General features: G+C 37.4%; 1 protein-coding gene across 6 annotated transcripts; it reads left to right on the forward strand.

Annotated features, from left to right (window-relative positions):
• The first annotated feature begins 102 nt into the window (after positions 1 to 102).
• On the forward strand, positions 103 to 14,086 carry DBF4 (DBF4 zinc finger). 6 transcript variants are annotated; one of them, XM_051612562.1, is made up of 14 exons: positions 155 to 162; positions 1,067 to 1,094; positions 1,670 to 1,845; positions 3,724 to 3,918; positions 5,054 to 5,104; positions 5,648 to 5,717; positions 5,867 to 5,943; positions 7,451 to 7,481; positions 7,731 to 7,773; positions 8,464 to 8,511; positions 8,875 to 9,006; positions 11,286 to 11,400; positions 11,731 to 11,855; positions 13,017 to 14,086. In XM_051612562.1, the coding sequence occupies exons 3-14, from the start codon at positions 1,675 to 1,677 to the stop codon at positions 14,029 to 14,031; spliced, it is 2,073 nt and encodes a 690-aa protein (XP_051468522.1). In that variant the 5' UTR covers positions 155 to 162; positions 1,067 to 1,094; positions 1,670 to 1,674; the 3' UTR covers positions 14,032 to 14,086. The 6 variants fall into 6 exon arrangements, with proteins under 6 accessions (XP_051468519.1, XP_051468522.1, XP_051468521.1 ...); XM_051612559.1 differs by lacking the exon at positions 1,067 to 1,094 and having other exon boundaries at positions 103 to 162; XM_051612557.1 differs by lacking the exons at positions 155 to 162; positions 1,067 to 1,094 and adding an exon at positions 220 to 424.
• Positions 14,087 to 18,880: the final 4,794 nt, after the last annotated feature.

Here is an 18,880-nt window from a genome sequence, read left to right on the forward strand (position 1 = left end):
TCGGCTCGGCCCGCCCTGCCCGCCCTGCCGGCCGTTGGCGGGCGCGGCCCCGCGGGGCTGCGGGCGGCCCGGGCGGCGGCGCCGCTCGCCGGGGGAGGGGCGAGGCCCCGCGCGGCGGGGCTGGCGGAGGCGGGAAGGCCTGGCGGGGCGAGGCGAGGCGAGGTGAGGCAGAGCAGCGCCCGGGGAGCCGCGCCGGCCCCAGCGGCTGCGGGGAGAGGGCCGGGAGCCCGGGGAAGGCGGGTGGCCGTGCGGCGGCGGGAGGGGAGGGCCGGGCCTGCGGCCGCCGAGGGACGGGGCCTGGCGTTGCGTGCGCGCCGGGGAGCTCGGCGGTTGCGCTGCAGGTCCGCCGGCGGGCGGAGGGTGTGACTCCGAAGGAAGATGAAACCCAGCGCTGCGGAGGCCTTCGACAAAGGAGCGCGTCCCCGTAAGCCCCGGGTGGCGGGGGGTGGCGCTCGGGGCCTCAAGCGTTTCCCGCCGCCAGCGGGGTCACTTTTAGCCGCGGCCTGTTGCGGGGCCGCCCTCCGGGCTGTCCTTGAGAGCCCCCGCAGGCAGCCTGGTGCTGGGTTGGGACCGCCGGCCTCCGTCAGGCGGGCGGGCGAGCGCGCTTTGGGCTGGCCTTGTTGGGTGCCGACAGCTGAAGTAACCTTTCCGTCGTTTGGGAAGCGTGAAGGCGTGGAACGGAGAAGGTATCGAGGTGGCTTGTTCTGCTCCGCAGGATGTTTGCAGCGCAGAGGAGCCGGTGGCGATGTGGAAGGCCGCGGGCCGCTGCCCTGCAGCAGCTCCAGCGGGGCAGAGCTTCCCGGGGCGCGGCGGGCGGGCAGGCCCCGGGGCAGAGGCCCCGTGTTCGTGTGCAGCTGCTGAGGGCGGGGGGCTCCTTGGGCCCTGCAGGGCTGCTGGCTCACCGCAGACTTCGGATTATTCCTTAGAAGTGGGATGTGCATTTTCCAATATTAATTGCAGTATTTAGAGTGTTAATGTTGGAGCTGATTCTGAATCAGTTACACTACCCTGTGCCTCTCCGTTTTCCTGTTTCCCTTAATTTTTATTTGTCTGCTGGATTTTACAGAGCTGGCTGCTGTTCCTGTTTCACTTAGGTGTGTTGATAACCATTGCTTACAGAGTCTTGCAGCATGAGTGGGGGTTCTGCACCCTCTTCCATCTAAGACCAGAGGCACTGATTGGCATGTTGTCTTTTTGTCTTCATAAGAGATCCTGTATTTCTTGACATTTCAGTTAACTTTTGCCTGTTTTTTGTTCTAATGAGTCTATATGAATCCTTTCAGTTTCAGATTAATGTTAGAGGTTCTGTTCTAAAATGGTCTTCCTGTGATTGTCAGTGACTGTAACAGAATATATATATATATATATATACACACACTGTGGTACAGAGGCAGCAAACACTTGTCAAACTAGGTGAGAAATTTGATGGCCTTTACATAGCAACTGAAATAAAAAGGCCATTTTAGGATACGATTTTAAAAAGAAACCGTGTGGTGTGGTTATTAATGTCTGGTTTTGACATGTTTAACGTTTTTAAGAAGTCTTCTGTTGCATGGAAGCTTGTCTATTTCCATAACTGAGGAATTTTTTGCTTTGGAAAAGAAAAAAATAAACACAATTAGTAAAACACAGTTGTATTTAAATTCCCCCTTTTTTTTTTTTGCGACAGGTGGAATGCAAGCAAAACCAGAAAAAATAAGATCTGCTATGAAGAATGTGACAAAAGATACAGGAGAACCAGAGAAACTTAAATATAAGCCACTCACTGGGAAGGTATTTTACCTTGATATTCCATCAAATGTCATCTCTGAAAAAATAGGGAAGGACCTCAAAGAGCTAGGAGGGGTAAGTGAATGAGCAGAGACCTTTAGGTAAATGGAAGAAAATCTGTGCATGTGTAATGCCTTTTCTATGTTCCTTGTGACTGCATTTTAATGTTACTTGTATTTTATATACGACAGGATTTTAATTTTTGTGCTGTCGTGCTTAGCATGAACAATTGGCTTATCAACAAATTATTGTGTGTTTTTTTGCTAGAGGCTGCTTTGCTAATTGTAACAGAAGTGTTTATTAAGAAAGTTTGTTTTCAGTTGATTCAATTTGGATGAAATTTCAAGCAAATGAATAGTAAATTTCAGGGTTTGAGGTGATTTTTCTGCTGCTTCTGAAAATACATCTAGTCATGTTAAGGTGTTAAAACTGAAGTTGTTCAGTTCTGAAAGATATTAAATGAAGAGTTTTGTGTATGCTTATTAGAAGTCAGTAACTTCAGTAAGTACTTTCTACACTGAGTAAGCTAATGAGTAATTTTTAATATTCTCATTTAACAATAAATTTTGTAAGCATCTTAATTTTTTTTTTTCTAATTCTCTCTTTTGTATGGAAGAAACAGTTTGACACAAGCACCAGGATACCTTAGTAACACACAAGCAGGGCAATTACTTAGTCCACTTAGAAGTTAAATATTTTGAATTAGTGTAGAGGAATCTTGGCAGTTAAAGTATTAAACTGCTTTTAACCACAGAAGCAAAAGGGATCTGCTTTGATTGCTAGCTATTCTGGACATTGTTTTGGCAATAGTACTTTGACCTCAGAGGAGTGCTGAGCAGTTTTGTGAAACTGATGCTTGTGAATCAAGATGTTGTCTGAAATTATAATAGAGGCAAGGAATAGCAATAATATGGTTTGAAGTTAAATGCATCTCTTTATGTTTAGCATTAAAGGAGTGCATGCTATCTTTTGTCTTTCACTCTAAAACAGAATTATAGGAATTCATATGTGAAAGGTAAGGTTGCAAATCAAGGACTGAAAATGAATTTTTCCTCTTTCATTCTGGGGGAGTATATGCCTAAATCTGAGGTTTTCTGGGCCCTCAAGATCAACCGCCACATGTGTTTTGTTATGAGGAGTGCACTCAAAAAGTGCCTCTCTCTGTATGTTCCATTTCTGTAAAAAGTTCATAGAGCAGAATTGGAAGGCACAGTTTCAAGCTTGCTGCTTGTGCAGTTTGTACTTTACATACTGATTAGTGGAGAAGAGGAAAATATTTTAAGCTACATAAACTGGCAAGAAATAACAAGGCAAATAGAGTTGATAATCACACAACAGTTGGTAACAAAAGACTGAAGGAGCAGAAGAGAATAAGCAAATGATAATTTTTATATTTTGTCTTGCCGAGTTTAAAAATATGAAGATACTTAAATCTTCTACATTTATGAGAAGTGTTGTGAATACTGTAGGTGTGAAACATGTTAACTGTCTGAAATTTTCTTTTTTCTGTTGGTTCTAAACTCAGTAAATTTATAGCTTCCTGTAAACTATATTTGCATATACATGCCTTAAAGCTTACTTGAACACTTCTGTGTAATTTCTGTTATATAAATGTTATTTTTCTTGAATTACTCTGTTATTTCTCAATGCAGTGTTTGAATTATTCTGTTTGGAAAGTGTTACAGTTAATTAAAATAATGCTAATAATCGAAACAAAGCAAAGCTCTTTTGATAAAGATTATAAAATTAAGAAATAGAGATTAGAATTTTTGACTGTTAAGATGCTCAATTGTAATTGTCATCCAGATCTTTAAAAAATAATTTGTCATTAATTCATTATTTTGAACTTATAAATACTCCAGAAGTTTTATCGCTTTTCTTGAACATGTGCAGTGTAAAATTGAGTTACTGATTTGTTGTCCTGAAATAATTACTTTATGTCTTTATATTTAGAAAGTGGAGAGTTTTCTTAGTAAAGATATCAGCTACCTGGTGTCTAGTAAAAAGGAGGCAAAATTTACGCCGACTCTTGGTCAGATTTCTCCTGTTCCTAGCCCGGAATCTGCGCATAATGGAGGAAACAGTTCACCTCATCCTAGCAACAGGAAAGATGGACATGATGGGAGTTCATTTAAGATAGTAGATACAGTAAGTTTCTTAGTGATAATATTGCAAATTGGGTACAACTTGATCTTAAATTTTTTCTACTATTTTGTTTCATAGAGATGGCAACAGTTCCTTGGGTGAATAATGGGGTTTTTTTAGCTTGTCTTTTTTTTCAATAGGTCAAACATAGTTTTGAACTATTTCAGGTTAACTTGTTAAATTTAACTAACTCAAACCTAATGAAGCGAAGTTTCAAAACCTTATTTTTCTGCAAATAAGAAGATCACACTAAAATTTGGTCTAATGTAGTATGCCTGATGTATAATTAAGCATTGACATTGCTAACTTTGACAGCTGGATCAATATGCCGTCTCATCCAGTGGTTCCTGACTCTTTAGCAACACAGCCTACCAATATCTGGCTGCCATGATGTTTTTAATGCAGGTATCTACAGAAGCACTCTTTGATAGTAGTTGAAGGAAATAAAATTGAACATTATGAATACTGAGTGTTTTCTGAGCTCTTTCTTAGGTGATCACTTTAATTGCAACAGTTAGCATTGGAATTTGTGCAGGTTTACATGAAGTTCCTCACAAGGGCAAGTCTTGCATCCTTTCAAAATAGAGTTGGAAACAATTAGCTGTTCTGTATACGTGGTACTTGCTCAGACTGCAGCCAGTCTGCAGGCTGGTCTTTGCATCACATAGATGAGATCACCTCATTTTGCAAATAACCTGCATAAGTAAAGGCATACCCATTATGACTAAACAACATACAGTATAAAACCAGATGCACTGGTGATACAAAAGATGGAGATAAGATGGAGGCTGTGCTTATATTAATGACTGTTAGCTTAACTTGGCACAAGTCCAGTTGATAAAACCATAACCTTTGTCATGTATCACTGGCTGCTTATTCCCACAATCTGTGTTTCAGCACTAACCTTGCTTCAGCCATGCAGTGACCTGCTTTAGCTGAAAATTTTTACTTGTTGGGTTTTTTCTTTTTTCCCCCCAGACTGTTTCAGCTGTAACCTTGTAGGGAAGATGTGAATTAATGAGAAATAGCAGTATAGTGAACAAAAGGAGACTGTCATAGATAAAATATTCGTTAGCAACAATATAAATTGCCTTTTATTTTTCTGAAATGTTACAAATGTGTTTCTGTTTTAATGCAGGTACATATGAGCAGAGGAAAATCCCTAGTTGAAAAAGCAATCAAAGAGCAGGTAAGCTAAGCAATCGAAGAATTCATGCTGGAGAAACTTAGGCTTTTCACTCCAGAAAACAAGCAGCAGGAAGAGTTGTCTTAGTGATATAAGAGGGAATCCCTCAAAGAATGCTCAGTCAGAAGTTGAGGGAGTGTTCTAAATAAAACTGGCAGGTCATGTTTTCTGGGTACTTCCTGAAGAACTGAAAATACTCAGAGTTTTCTGACCAGTATTACAATTTGTCAGGATTGCTAGTATAGCTAGCATTTGAGAAGTGCTTGTGAAGTTAAAAGAAATGTGTAAGTTTACTGTTACCAAATCTTGCTATAAAATGTGATAATAGGGAAGAGTTTTGGCTTTATGAAGAGTTAAATGTAATCTTTAGGTGATAAAAGTGCTGGGACTTGAAGATGGAAAAGTCAGTTGAAATTGATAGTGTTTTGGCAAAAAGTGAGGCATCTGCACTTTTATCTCAGCTTTCATATTACATCTTGTAATATATTTGTAATTATTTTCACAATTTTCCATATATTGCTTAAAAATATCATTTATTGTTTGCAGGACTTAATCCCCTCTGGTAGTGTACTATCCAGTGCTTTGAGCTGGGGAGTAAAGATACTTCATATTGATGGTAAATATTTTTCTTTGATGAAACCTGACTTGAACTTGCAACATTGATTTAATTATTCTTTTATTGAATTCAGAATATTAAAAATGGCAAATTACTTCAAACGTAAAGAAATAAATTCAGCTGAGTGTAATTCCCCCTCTTTTTGCCAGATGTTAAGAACTACATTGAACAAAAGAAAAAGGAGGTCTACCTCATGAAAAGAGCAGGCGGTTCTTTTAAAGATGTGGTAAGTAGCTCTTTGCAATTTGTAAAAATGCCATTTGTTTCATTAACTGAGAAGACAAAAGTGTACTAAATATTACGTAACTGAAGCTTATAGCTTTTATTTTAATAAAGTCTTGCTCGTGTTCAGTTTTTGACAGACCAGTATGTTTTATGAATTCATTTAAAAGCCATCTTTGAAAAATAGAAAGTATTAGCTACATGTTTCTGCATTACTCAAAAATAAATTCCATTATAATATTAAGTAATGTGTAGACCTTTGCTCTTGCAAAGGATAACTAAGAATCAGAAGTACTGAATTGTCTGAAATTCCCATTCTGCCTGCCTCAAAAATAATAAATAATAATAATTTTTTAAATTGTAGCTTAGTTTTAGTATGATGTAGATTGTGATTAAATTGTCTTGTATAGTTAGAGTGATTAGAAACCCTTTGCTTTTGACTGACTATTTTGAAGAATCAGTTACATTTCCTGAAGAAACTCTCCAGGGAATCTGTGCCTGTTGCTCAACTCTGCATCTTTTCCTTCCTAGTTTTTTAAAACAACAAGCGTAAAGCATCTGTGAGCTATTCTGCCAATAATGTACAGTTAGCATGTGAAAATCCCAATTTCTCCAGATTTTAGTGTATAATACTAGAGATACACTGAAAATGTTTTAGCTGCTTGTTGCTCCATCTGCAGTTGCTCTGTAATTTAAAATAAACGCGTGAAGTTTTGCAGTTATCTTATCTAGGCAGGGTTCTGTGATAAGTAAATGGCAGCATGCTATCTAGTGGGGGTTGTGTTGTTTTGAAATCCAATATTGACTATTGAGACAGCATGAAATTCTCTGGTAAATCATCAGTGTCTATGGATAGCAGGGTGGGGATTTTTTTTTTTTGCAAGTAGCCTAAAGTACAAGTTTGTACCTTTACCAGAATCAATTACAGCTAATAGCTGACGCTTGATTATAGAGTTCACTCTTTTCTAAAGACAACGTAGTCCTTTTAATCTTCATTGCGAAAAAAACCCAAAACCCAAACAAACAAACCCTCACTTGTGTAAGATCATTCAAATGACAGGAATTGTTTTTACTGAAGAATGTTGCTATCTGCAGTTTTTGTGGCATTTTACAGCTTGTAGATAATTAGCATTTATAAAGTGTTGTAAAAAGGTTATCTGCATCTAAGGATCAGCTTTCAAACATGGCAAGGTCTTTTGGAGGAGGAAAGAGAATAAGTGAATTAGTTTACCTGTGAGGGCTTTTTGTTTGGTTTTGGGGAAATAAATTGAAACATCTCAAGGAGAATACTTTTTTTGCAGTGTGGAATTAACTGTTTCTTTGTGAAACATGTCAACATATTTCTGAAGTACTAATTAGCTTAGTTTCCTGCAAAATTAATTGTAACTGTGTGAGAAGTCATTATTTATTCAGGGAGATCCTCATAATTTAAAATTAGTTACAGATAAATCTTTAATAAAATGCAGACTAGTATTCACAGGGATTTTATACCTTCTCTCGTTTTTCCATAGGGAAGACAAGTTACTGCTCCAAAGTCAAAAAGTAAGTATTTCAATATTTGTAGAGTTTTTTTGTTGTGCCTTACTTTCTGAACCCTTGAAAATATTCTACAGTTCTCATGTGGTCAAGTGTGCTGCTGTATTCTGGTTTATATGGCTAAGAAATGGAAATAAAGTGTTTGGCAAAACATGTATATAATGAGTTCTAAAACAATACCTGCTTATTTGTTCAGCTACTAGAGTAACTTGCAGAATGAATATATTTTAATTTCCTTTTCTCCCATTTGACCAGGTAAACTGAAAAATCCATGCGTAAAGGTGGAAGATAGAAGTCGGTAAGTGTTCTCATCATGTATTCAATAGTGTGGTTCTGAAACTGAGCAATTCAGAAACATTTAGTATGCTTAGAGCAAGTGGCCTTCTAATTCCAGTTCCCTTCCACTTCCTGGCTATAGATGCCAGGCATACTGTCCTCTTATAATAAGAGATAAAATGTTCATCCCTGGGTAGGTATCTGTGTTTAGTCACTGAATGAAGTGGAGCAGGTAGTAGTGTAATTGGGAATATTTGCCATAGGTAAGGGAAGTGGAAAGTTACTATGTACCTCCAGTTTGTAGACCATTAGAGTAGATTCTTTGGGTTACTTCCTGCCAAGGACAGTACGAATGAAAAGGAAACCTGGAAGCTTTGAAGTGTGGTATCTTTTTTCAAAGGAAATAAAAAGCTATTAATCTGATATGAATATCCATAGTAGCATGAAATCTGGTATTTTCAGCCTTTAAAATGTTCGTATCTTCCTGGTCCCTTAATTGATCAAACCTGGTTGTGTAAGAAAATACCAGTTTGCCAGAAGTTGAGAGAACACTGAATTATTAAAAAAGAAGAGTTTTGCTCATTATGTTTTGCACATTCAGATTCTGTTTTATTATGGTGTTTATAAGCTCCAAATTCTTTGACTTGATTTCTTTGACACTTTCCTCCATTAAAAAAAATCTAAACCTGGTCTTACACTGGGTTGGTGTAAGAGGTGTGAGAGCCATGAGGATAGTGGGAAGAATTGGACAAACACAGTTGTAAGTAAAATAAATTAGTATATAATTTTTTGTGAATTTGACTTCTGAGTGGAGCTGTGTACTAAACATCTGAAACACTTTTAAATATTTATGTAGCATAAACAGGTTTGTTTTGGGTTTTTTTATGTTTTAGTTGCTTATTCAACCTAAGTAGCAGTTCAGGAGCCAAACAAGATTGCACTGTAGTGCAAAGGGAGGGAAGGAAGGACGGATGGACAGACTCTAGGCTGTTTCTGTTCAGCATTCTGTGTATGTTATATGTAAAAGAGAGACTTTTTCAGGATTTTGTAACTGATTGTAATTTGTGCTATAAACTCCTTTTTCAATTTCTGATGGTTCTAATGCATGTTTTGTCTACCGCAGCCGCTACCGACCGTTTTATCTGCAGTTACCCAGTTTTCCAGTTCTGAATTACTGTGTTCCAAAACCATATAGTCCATTTGAGGTGGATAAGAAGCATCCTTCTGTTCAAAAGCAGCCTCTGTCTAAGCAAAGGTTTGTTGAAAACTTGTTATTGCAGTGAGGGCAATTCTCTAAAATAATTCTGAAGTAATTGTTTTCTGAAATACTTGTTCTGCTCCTAATTTTGTGTGATATTTACTACTAATAGCTTTGTCTCAGCCGATGTATTTGTTCCACTGTAACTGTTAGTGTCTCTCTATCTTTCTGTGCTCTCTTTATCCTGTCTTCAGTCCTTTTTTTTGGACATACAGATGCACACATCCAAAAATGTGGTCTTCCCTTATTACTGTGGGTCAGGATAAGATATTTTTTTCCTTTCTGCCACTGGTTTCTTTGTCCTCATCTTGGATGCCATCCAGTAAGTATTTTACAGGAGGTGGATTTCTTAAGATTTCTTTTGATGGCAGTTAAAAATTTTAAAACAGTGATATTCAATCATAGGGCAAAATAGTTACTGATAACACTTGCAGTGCTATAAATTTTGGCGTTCAGGCTCTATTAGCACTCTGGAGTCTTTAATTATCCTTTTTGGTGAATCAAAATATTGTTTTGAATTTCTTCTGCCTAGGATATCTGGAATGTTAATGATTCGTTGACTTCTAAAAGTGATTCATGTTAGAAACTGAAGATACTTAGGTGAAAAGTAGCTTTGCTATATGTGAAACTTCCTGTATTTAGTAACTTTTGCTGTTTTTCTGTCCTTGGGGTCTAAGAATTCTTTACGTTTGATACTTGAAGAAAACTGGTTTACCTTCTCTACTGTTTAGGTTCTTTCCCATCTTCATCCTTATTATATTGTTGAAGGTTTTCAGCTGATGTTGCCATGATTAATTTTTAATTATTATTTTAATTGCAATGAATGTAGTAGTATGTAAAAGCAAAGCAACTCCAATATAGCAGTAGCTCTTGAAATAGTAAGGCAGTTTCTGATTGTGTCTCTTCAGATGGAGTTAGAAAGGCCTGTTGTTTTTAAACCATTAAAAAAGGCAGTACTATTTTCATTTATGAGGAACTTAGGTTTTAATAAATACTCCATTGTACTCTTTCAGGTTGGCGCATGCCAGAGTGGTACTTAAGTGAGATAATATTTTATACTTGGCAGGTAAATGTGAGGAATGTCAGATTCAGGATAAAGGGGGCTCACTTGTTTTGACTTTTATCTGGGAGTAAAGCTTGTTGAATCTAAGTTGTCAACTCTGCTTCTGCATCAGGCAAGACCTGCAGATGTCATCATTCAGTCATCAGATGATAAATGCTGTTGCTCTGCTGGTTCTCTCTGATTTTTACAGTTCTGATGGGGGAAGATGAGGCGGCTAGTAAATAGTAACTGTACACAGTTAAGTGGAGCCTCTGCTGTGGCACCCAGAAAATGCTGGGGCAGATGTTAGTGACTTAGACTTGTAGATTGAAAGTGATTGTTGAAAGCAGTGTACACTTGCTGTGCTGAGCAATACATTGCTATGCTTTGTCAGCTAGAGATTTTTCAGGGTCAGTTTTATGGTGAGGAGTCCTGATCTTACATCTATGCATATGTTTGGTAAGGTCTTTCAGAATTATTTTTGGCTAGCAGAGAGATGGCACTATTCCTCTGAAGTAAAGTTAGAAGTAGAGATTGATGGCTTTGCTTTACTGCTGGCATATCATCCCTAGGAGGGTTAATAGTGAATTTCAGCAAGCAGTAGCTCTCTCCAGATGGGGACTCTGAAGATCATGGAGCAGCTGCTGAAAACTTCAACTTTTAACCTCCAGAAAGAGCTTGAGGTTCATTTCTTGTATTTCCACTTAGCCTGTACATAGAAAAATAGGACAAAAATGACATTTGGCCAGCATATGCAAAAGCTACGTATAACCAGCAAATAAGATTTTACTTTCATCAAAGAATGAGACATCATCTGTTAGATCAAGTGTTTGTGCTGTGTGTTTTTTTAGCTAGGAAAAAAGTCTTCTAACATAAACTGTCAGCTACGCGTAGAGATTTCAATATTTGATTTGTCGGGATTTTTCTGTTTAGCAATTTTGCGTTGTTTATTCTGACTCAGCGATGTTAGTACATCTGTACTAACCTGGATGTTTTATGCTTACCTATAGTTACACTGGGTCTACCTGTCTTGTTGCAGTAAATGTTTTCTTTAATTGATGCATAATTTTTCTTGTTTTTCCCAAGTGTTGACTAACAATGTGAATAGTTGGAGGGGAAATAAAGACTTTTTATTTTTCCCAATTAGAGGACTAGGAATTAACACACTATGAAGGGCAAGTACAGAGCTCAGCTCCAGAATTGAGTATCGTTAACACATCTTTTCTGTTCATAGAAACAAAATAAATAGTGACAAGGAATGTGGAACTCCTGTTCAGCTCCCTCAGAAAGACAAAAAGAAGAGAGGATATTGTGAATGTTGCGGGAAGAAATACGAAGATCTGCAAACAGTACGTGAAATGTCAAGTATATGTGTTGATACAGTCATACATTTTAAGTATAATACCAACAATGCTTTTTACTTGCCAGTTTAATGTATTTTTTATCTTAAAAGATTTTCTGAATACATGTCCTAAAAAGCAGCAAGTGGGAATTTTTTCCCTGACAGGTTTTAAGTCCTGATTGCCGCCTCTGTGTATGATAGCTGAAGGCATAGCTCATGTCTCAGAGACCCTGGTAATAAATCGATGGTATTTACTTATTGCTCCATATCATACTGTTGACTTGCATAGTCCTATCTGTAGTATTAGATTTGTTTCATGATTTTTTTTTTATTCCAGCATCTTCAAAGTGAACAGCACCAAAATTTTGCACGAAGCTCACAGTATCAAGTTATTGATGATATAATCTCAAAGTTGATGTATGAATTTGTTGCATACAGAGATGATGCAAAAGAAATAAAAAGGTATGTTACGTGTTCTAAGTTTTAAAGACCTCAAGGGTTAAAACATAAAGATACTTTGTTCTGAAATTCTGAATCTGGTACAGAATAAATTCATATTTTTCAGTCTGAAATTTCTGAAATTTGCAATGCAGTTGAACCTGGCAAATCAATTCTATAGGCCTTGAATATTAAGTGTGAAGGTGATATCACAGGAATATGAGGTTGAAAGGAATTGCCAGAAGTTGTCCAAAGCAAGTTCTACTGTACCAAAATATTGCTGACAGGACAGCAATGTCTGGGCAGCTTGCTCTAAAAACTTTCTGACCTTCTTAATAACCTAAGACCAGCAAATTTTATCTTCCTCAGTCAATTTGATTTCCTTACCAGTGAAAAGAAAAAATGTTACTGGTCTGACATCCTCCTATCTGTATTGTAAGCCTCTTAGGCTCTGTCCTGCCTCTGCTGCACTGAGAAAACAGATTTTCATCTCCTCGTAACTCAAAAGCTTAAATGGTAAAGGAGGACTTGTTTCATGTCTTGGACTGTATCCACCAGTGTTTCCATTACTCAGAACAGTAACTTAATTCAAGATTCTTCTGATTTCTTTAAAATTAGTCAGGAGACAAAGATTAACTTTCTCATTTATTAAAAAAAATAATTGTAGAAATACATTCTCATTGAAATCAAGGAAATGCAAATATAGTCAAACAACTCATAGCCTAATAAAGGCAAGCCTTTATTCCTTTTGTGATGTAAAAATACTCTAAAGTGGTTAGGTTTGAAATACTATGTCAAGAAAAGCATATACAATTATACTGGGTTTTTTTCTATATATATCATAGAATTCTTTATAAGTATTTGGACGGCATTGCATTATATTAATTAACTTTTTTCTTAATACCACTGTAAATTGAGATTTACTGAAATACCAGACTGCTTGCTTCGTGGGGTTTTTTAAAACAATTTTGCAACTGGTAGAAATAAATAGAAAACATCAAATATAAGGCACTCCGTTCCTTTAGAAATAGCATGTTGCTGCCCTAAATATGTATTTTCTTTAAGTGTAAAACCAAAATTTGCTTTGTCAGTTTCATTGCTTTTCTCCAATCATTTCTGTATGGAGTTATGTTGCCTGTGTCTCTTTCAAGTTTTTGTTAATAATTTTAAACAATTTAATTGTAGGACAAAATGTAGTGCAGGATATTTTTCTCCTGTTCTTGGAAAGATAACTAGACCAATTGAGCTGAAGGAACGACTGAAAAGGCAACGCATTTCCCTGAAGAGTTACTCGTGGAAAGATCCGTCAATGCAGGCACGCAAACTGGATCGCCAGCCTGCAGAAATACAGCCAAATTCTGTGCCAATACCTACCACTGTTTCTGGATCTGTCTGTTCAGTTCTTTATTGCCACCTATCACAACCTTCAGAACTAAAAAGTAAGTTCAGAAGTAATGATGAAAATACTGAAACTGATTGCTACTGTCCTGCAAACTTAAGAGAGACTGTTGTATCATCAGTTTTCATACAACCACCCCCTCAGAAAGATGACAAAGCTTACATGGAGGCAGAAGTAAACAAGAAGAATATACAGTGTTCTCAGGAAGGCATGTGTACTTTATATTCTCATACTCAAGTTACAGATCTTGGTGAAAAAGACAAAAACCTGTCGCAGCCAAAACGAAAATTAAATAATGCAGTAGTTCTACCCGCAAAGTGTTTGAAAAAAACAGATGCCAATCCTACGTTTGTCAAGAAACATTGTGATTTATGTGATAATCATCAACAGATGCAGCACAGTGTAGTTCTGGAGGCTGAAATATCTGATACTGCTATAAACAAAGAACTTAATGAATCAGCTGCCAGCACTGCACATAGTTCACCGTCTGGAAAGCTGCGCAGAAAAGTAAAGCTTTACTTGGGAAGACATAAAAGAGAAACCCAGAAACAGAATATGGAGTTATGTGTAAAGTATACAGATGGACTCTCTGTGCCTGAAGAGAGAAGTTCTTGTAGCTCACCAGTGCAGACCCTACTGGAATTATTTCAGACAAGTGAGAGAAACTCAGAATTCAGAGGTTTTTCAAGTTACAGTGAGACCAAAGGTTCAACTAGCATAAAAGATACATGGGAAGGGCAGAATACAAATTTATGGTCATTATTTTCCTCTTCATCCTCATCCCAATTTGTTGGATTTTAATGGTTCTTTATTTAATATAATGGTTTTCAAATAAACTTTAAAATTTAAGATTTTATTCATGGAAATCTTTATTTCTGTATTATATGTACAGATGGTTTGGTTCTTAAGTTTTTCAATGCAAAAATGTTTATGTAAATACAAACAGTTAGGGTAAGGCACTGTTTTGTTTTCTCTTTCTTCAAAGATGCTACTTTATCACAGCTGGTTAAAAGCTCTGATCTCAGATTTGGGGTGAAATTAATTAGTAGGCAACCAATACTCGGGATGTAGCTGCATTTGGGTAGAATGATTTTCTAAAATCATTGATAACTTTATGTTCCAAATAACCACATTATAAGTAACTGGATGTTCCATTGTAAATATGGAAGTCCATTACTTACAGATTGCTGCTGTTTCGTGGAGGTGTGGTTGCTTCCTTCCTTCTGCTGCTGCTTTATTAGAGAATGCAGAAAAAACCAAACAAACAACAAAAAGTTGTTTGCTTCCCTAGTATTTCTTCTGCTGAAATTGTCTTGGGGAACTTACAGGATTAAGAAAGCATGTATTCAATTTTTTATTATTATTATTTTTTTATTTTGTTACTCTGGTATGATTTATTTTTAGACTAAAAGTAGCTGTATTGTGTGTCTCGGGAAGTGTGAAAGCAGTAGATGTGTACTTCAATTATTCTTTAAGTCAACCAAACACAACAACAACAGAGTGGCAACAATGATGATGACAAAGCAACCAATAGGTTTTTGATTGATTTTGTTTGATTTGTTTGATGTTTTTCAGAGTAGCCAGTGTCTGAGTAGCTGGTTCAGAGGCAGAGTGAAAGACACAAGTGAGAACTGGGAATAATTTTCAATACTTTCCATCATTGCCAGCCCAAATCTCTTCAAGAATTTCCTTATCTGTAAATGAGTGCAGGGAATGAGTACAGAATTACAGGATGTAATTGCAAAGCTTTATTAATAAATACAAGTGCCTTAAGGTCATATAAGAGAAGTAAACCAGTAGGAATTACTCTATTTTGGTTTTGCATAAATTACTTGTTTGCTTTTTTATCTCTAGCGCATTTAATATGTTCAAATCTACTTTCTCAGTGTTCTTATGGTTAAAGTTCTTTCAGTTGTTGCATACTATTATCTGTCCTTAATGGAATGTTTTCTCTGAGGAGTAGGTAAAGCTTGCTGTACAGGAATGAGAGAGGAAAATTACATATAATCACTTCAAAGAATGTATGAATTGGAAGCTTAATTGTGAGAGTAGATGCTTAGGGCATTGCTGTCACCTTAAAGGTGATACTCCTTATTCTGCTATTCATACAATTGCCTGTTTAGTCCTGTAAGAGCTGCTTTTGGTCTTCATCTGGTCACTTCTAGCTTGAATTAAAATTCCTTCTGACCATTCCTTCTGGATGCACAACAAGAAAATTACATAGAAAGCCATTACATAAGTGAGAAAAATTCACACTTTAAAAATTAGTTGATCTTGAATAGATATGTATATAGATTCATTGCCTGTAATTTACCAATATATAGTGTTTTAGAAATAGGGTTCTAAACTAGAACACTAAAGCAATTATTTTGTTCTTCATTTTGAGTGACACTTTAATGATAGAAGGAATGCTCTCTGGTTTGATGAATGCTATCTATTTTAGGAACAAATGTGTCCATTTTTCTTCGCTTGAGAATGTTCTGAGGATTTTTATTTATCTATTGATGTTGTTGGTTGGGGTTGTTTCGGTTTGTGGGGTTTTTTTAGCTTAAGTCTAAGACAAACTTGCCTTCTCCCCCAACACATTGCAGTGATTTATCAGTAGGTATCTCCTGCTGATTTCTACCTCCTCACAATCCCTGAGACAGATACTTTCTTAGTCAGTGTAGTCAGGCCTCCTTCTGACTGGAATGTATATGCATGGTTATTTATATACATAAAGATTACTGCAGTAGTTAAGGGAAGAGGTAGTCAACATTAGTAAATCTACTCATCAGATAACCAATGTGTATGTCTTGCATATTGTATGATTAGATGAGATTAGAATGTGTTGACTCAATGGGCACTGCAAAAGGGGAGATTTAGACCTATTGGAATCTGGCTGTAGAATCTTAAAGGAAAAATTTCAGAGGTTTGTCATTAAAATATGAGGACTACTCATTGTAGTGCAGAATAAGATAGGAGAATCACTGCTACTTGTTGCAGTAAGTGCTTTTAGTCATGCTGCAGATTTTGTGTACAGGTGACTAGTCACAGTAGTGCATGCTAGGAATCCCCTTTGTATGTAGTGTGTTTGGATTATGATACAAGCTACAGTAAGCCTATTAGCTATTTCTAGAACAGATTTATTCAGCTCACTGTGTGCAATCTTAGTACATTTCTCTTTCAAGCTTTTTTTTAAAAAAAGGTTTTTACAAAAGTGTAAGAGGAATTCTATTACTATTTGAAAAAAATCATTAGATACAGAAGGCTAGTTATTAGAAAATACATCTGTCTTTCTGACTTCTTCCCCAAGAAGAAAGTGAGTATTTAAAAATGTGTGATGGGGATTCTGAGAAATGTCAAAAGCTTCAGACAAATGCTAGCATATGTACTTCTGTAGTCACCAGAATAAATGTTTAGCATGAGAAGTGTTTTATCTGCAAGTATATCTTTGTGATAATTATGTATTATATAATTACAGTCTGAACTCTTCATGGGTGCTCAGATTTTTTCTCATGCACTTCATTTTTTGATGGGTGTGCTTGCTGAGTTTGAGAAGCCCAGTGTAGGTAGTTTTTATATTCTATGATTGATTATATTTGATTTTACATTTTTGTGGTGGGTAGAGAAATACTGTCATACTTTCTGTAGCATATACCTGTACACAGTGTGGGATTCAAAATTTAATCAAGCACCCAATTCTTTACTCTTACAACAAAAGTGAAAGCTTTAACATTTGTGTAGAACAGACATTAGTTGAGTTTGAACTTTGAAAAAAAAATGCACTTGACTTTTATGTTATCAAAGTACTCCTACTTGAGTGATGATCTTGCACCTAGTGATCGTTACTGTTGCTTTCTCATAGGTGTAACAAGCATGTTTCTGGGGAAGCAAAATATTTTAGCATAATCTTTGAAATGTTAGATTAGAAGGCATGTGCCTGCACACACATGTACCGTTACTGAAAGCCTGTGCAGATGCTATCCTGGTTTGGGGCTTCAGTGTAAGGGTGAGTTGTAACTGCTCTATTCAAACCTGCTTTGTTTCATCACCGGGGGGAGAGTAAAATCATCTTCAGTAAGGTCTTTTAAAATGGAAAGTAGCTACTCAGTGCAAAGTTGGGATGGTAGTAGCAACATCAAAAGGTGTTGAAATCTGCTTTTAGGAATAAGGCATTAGAAGAAGTAGTGTTTACTTCAGTTACACCTACACCAGGTTTGGTTTGGTATCTTTGCAGTGGATGCCCAACCACTGCATATGACTTTGCCCTGCAGTATGTTTTATCTGGAACAGAAACTTTCAGGTAAATCTGTAGTGTGGCTGAGAGGATCGAGTTCCCAAGGGTCAGGAATGCTGCTGTGTGTGCATGTCCCTATGCAAAGGGGTGTGCATATACATACTTGTGTAAATTATAATAGTGGGGATTAGTGTCTCCAAAATTATACACACATAAGGAAGGTCAGCAATAATTTTGAAGTAACATGCATTCAGGTAAGCCCTACACTAGGCAGCAAGATCTTCAAGCAGTAATCTCTCTTGTTCAATATCCCACTACAGAACACTTGACACTAAGCAACAGGTAGGTGACTGAGAAGCCTTCTTCCCCTTTGGAGTTGGGTCGGTTAGGTACAACCTGAGGAGTGCTGAGCATGGGAGCATCTGTCCTGACTTTCAAGGGCATCGAAATGATGAAACCCATGCTCCACCTCAAGCTTGCAACAGAAGACCACACTTCAGTTATCCGTTCATGCTATCATTGTTCTATGTTAACTCTATGACACATGCCCCTGGAGGTTGTGTGTGTTTTCATCCTGCACTCTGAAAGACTCAGCTATGTAACTGGTGATGACTCTCTCATGGCAGTCTTTGAGGGCAGAGATGATGAAAAATCGGTAGCTGCTCTAACTGGTGTAGTTACAGTGGATTATGTGGACACTGGGTGAAAATATGACTCTCCCTGTGTTCCCCAGGTGAAGAATCACTGAGCTCTGTCATCTGTGTGACCCCTGGGCCACTGGCAGATGAACACCAAGGGGTGGTAAAAGCTGTCCATGCTGGGCTTTTTGATCACATCGATAGGCAATACAGTAGCATCAAGTCATAGTCTAGGTCTTTTGCTGAGTCTACCCAAAAGTGGAAGTGACTTCCCTGCCCTAGTTTCATCATGTAGATGTTCCATATCTAAGATTTTTAAGACATGCAATTCGATTATATTAAGAATTGCAGAAAATTATTGAAATAGTAAAGTGTAGAATGAAACTACAAATAAATGAGAACAAGCATTCATAGTGTTCCTGGGTAAGTAATTTGCATGTTACTTGTATCATGGCAGGAGACAGAGTCCTCTTTATCCCTCATTTTTTCTGTTGTGTCCCATCTCATGAAAATAATTTTCTGAAAAATAAGCTATTTTCTGTCAAGTGCTTACTGCCATTCAGATGTAGCTGTGACCACATATTCTTCTAATCCCCACTTGAACACAAATGAGAAGAAATTGCAGCAGTCAAACAATCTAGAGCAATTGTATAGCTTACTTAAAATGTATGTAGGCAGACTGGAAACTGAGTGTCAGAATGTATTTCTTAGCATAACTAGTCCTCCAGACTGTGTAAGGAGATTGTTTTTTGTTATCAAATGCAAGCATGAATAAAGGTAAATACCATTGGTA

Source organism: Apus apus, chromosome 2, assembly GCF_020740795.1.
Source record: "Apus apus isolate bApuApu2 chromosome 2, bApuApu2.pri.cur, whole genome shotgun sequence".
Lineage (NCBI taxonomy): Eukaryota > Metazoa > Chordata > Aves > Apodiformes > Apodidae > Apus > Apus apus.

What these genes read in the sequence shown, in the direction of transcription:
- DBF4 (XM_051612557.1), top strand. Translation starts at nt 379, where the DNA reads ATGAAACCCAGCGCTGCGGAGGCCTTCGACAAAGGAGCGCGTCCCC. An exon ending in CATTTAAGATAGTAGATACA is followed by an intron (nt 3,919 to 5,053) that starts GTAAGTTTCTTA and finishes GTTTTAATGCAG; the next exon opens with GTACATATGAGCAGAGGAAA. An exon ending in GATGCAAAAGAAATAAAAAG is followed by an intron (nt 11,856 to 13,016) that starts GTATGTTACGTG and finishes ATTTAATTGTAG; the next exon opens with GACAAAATGTAGTGCAGGAT.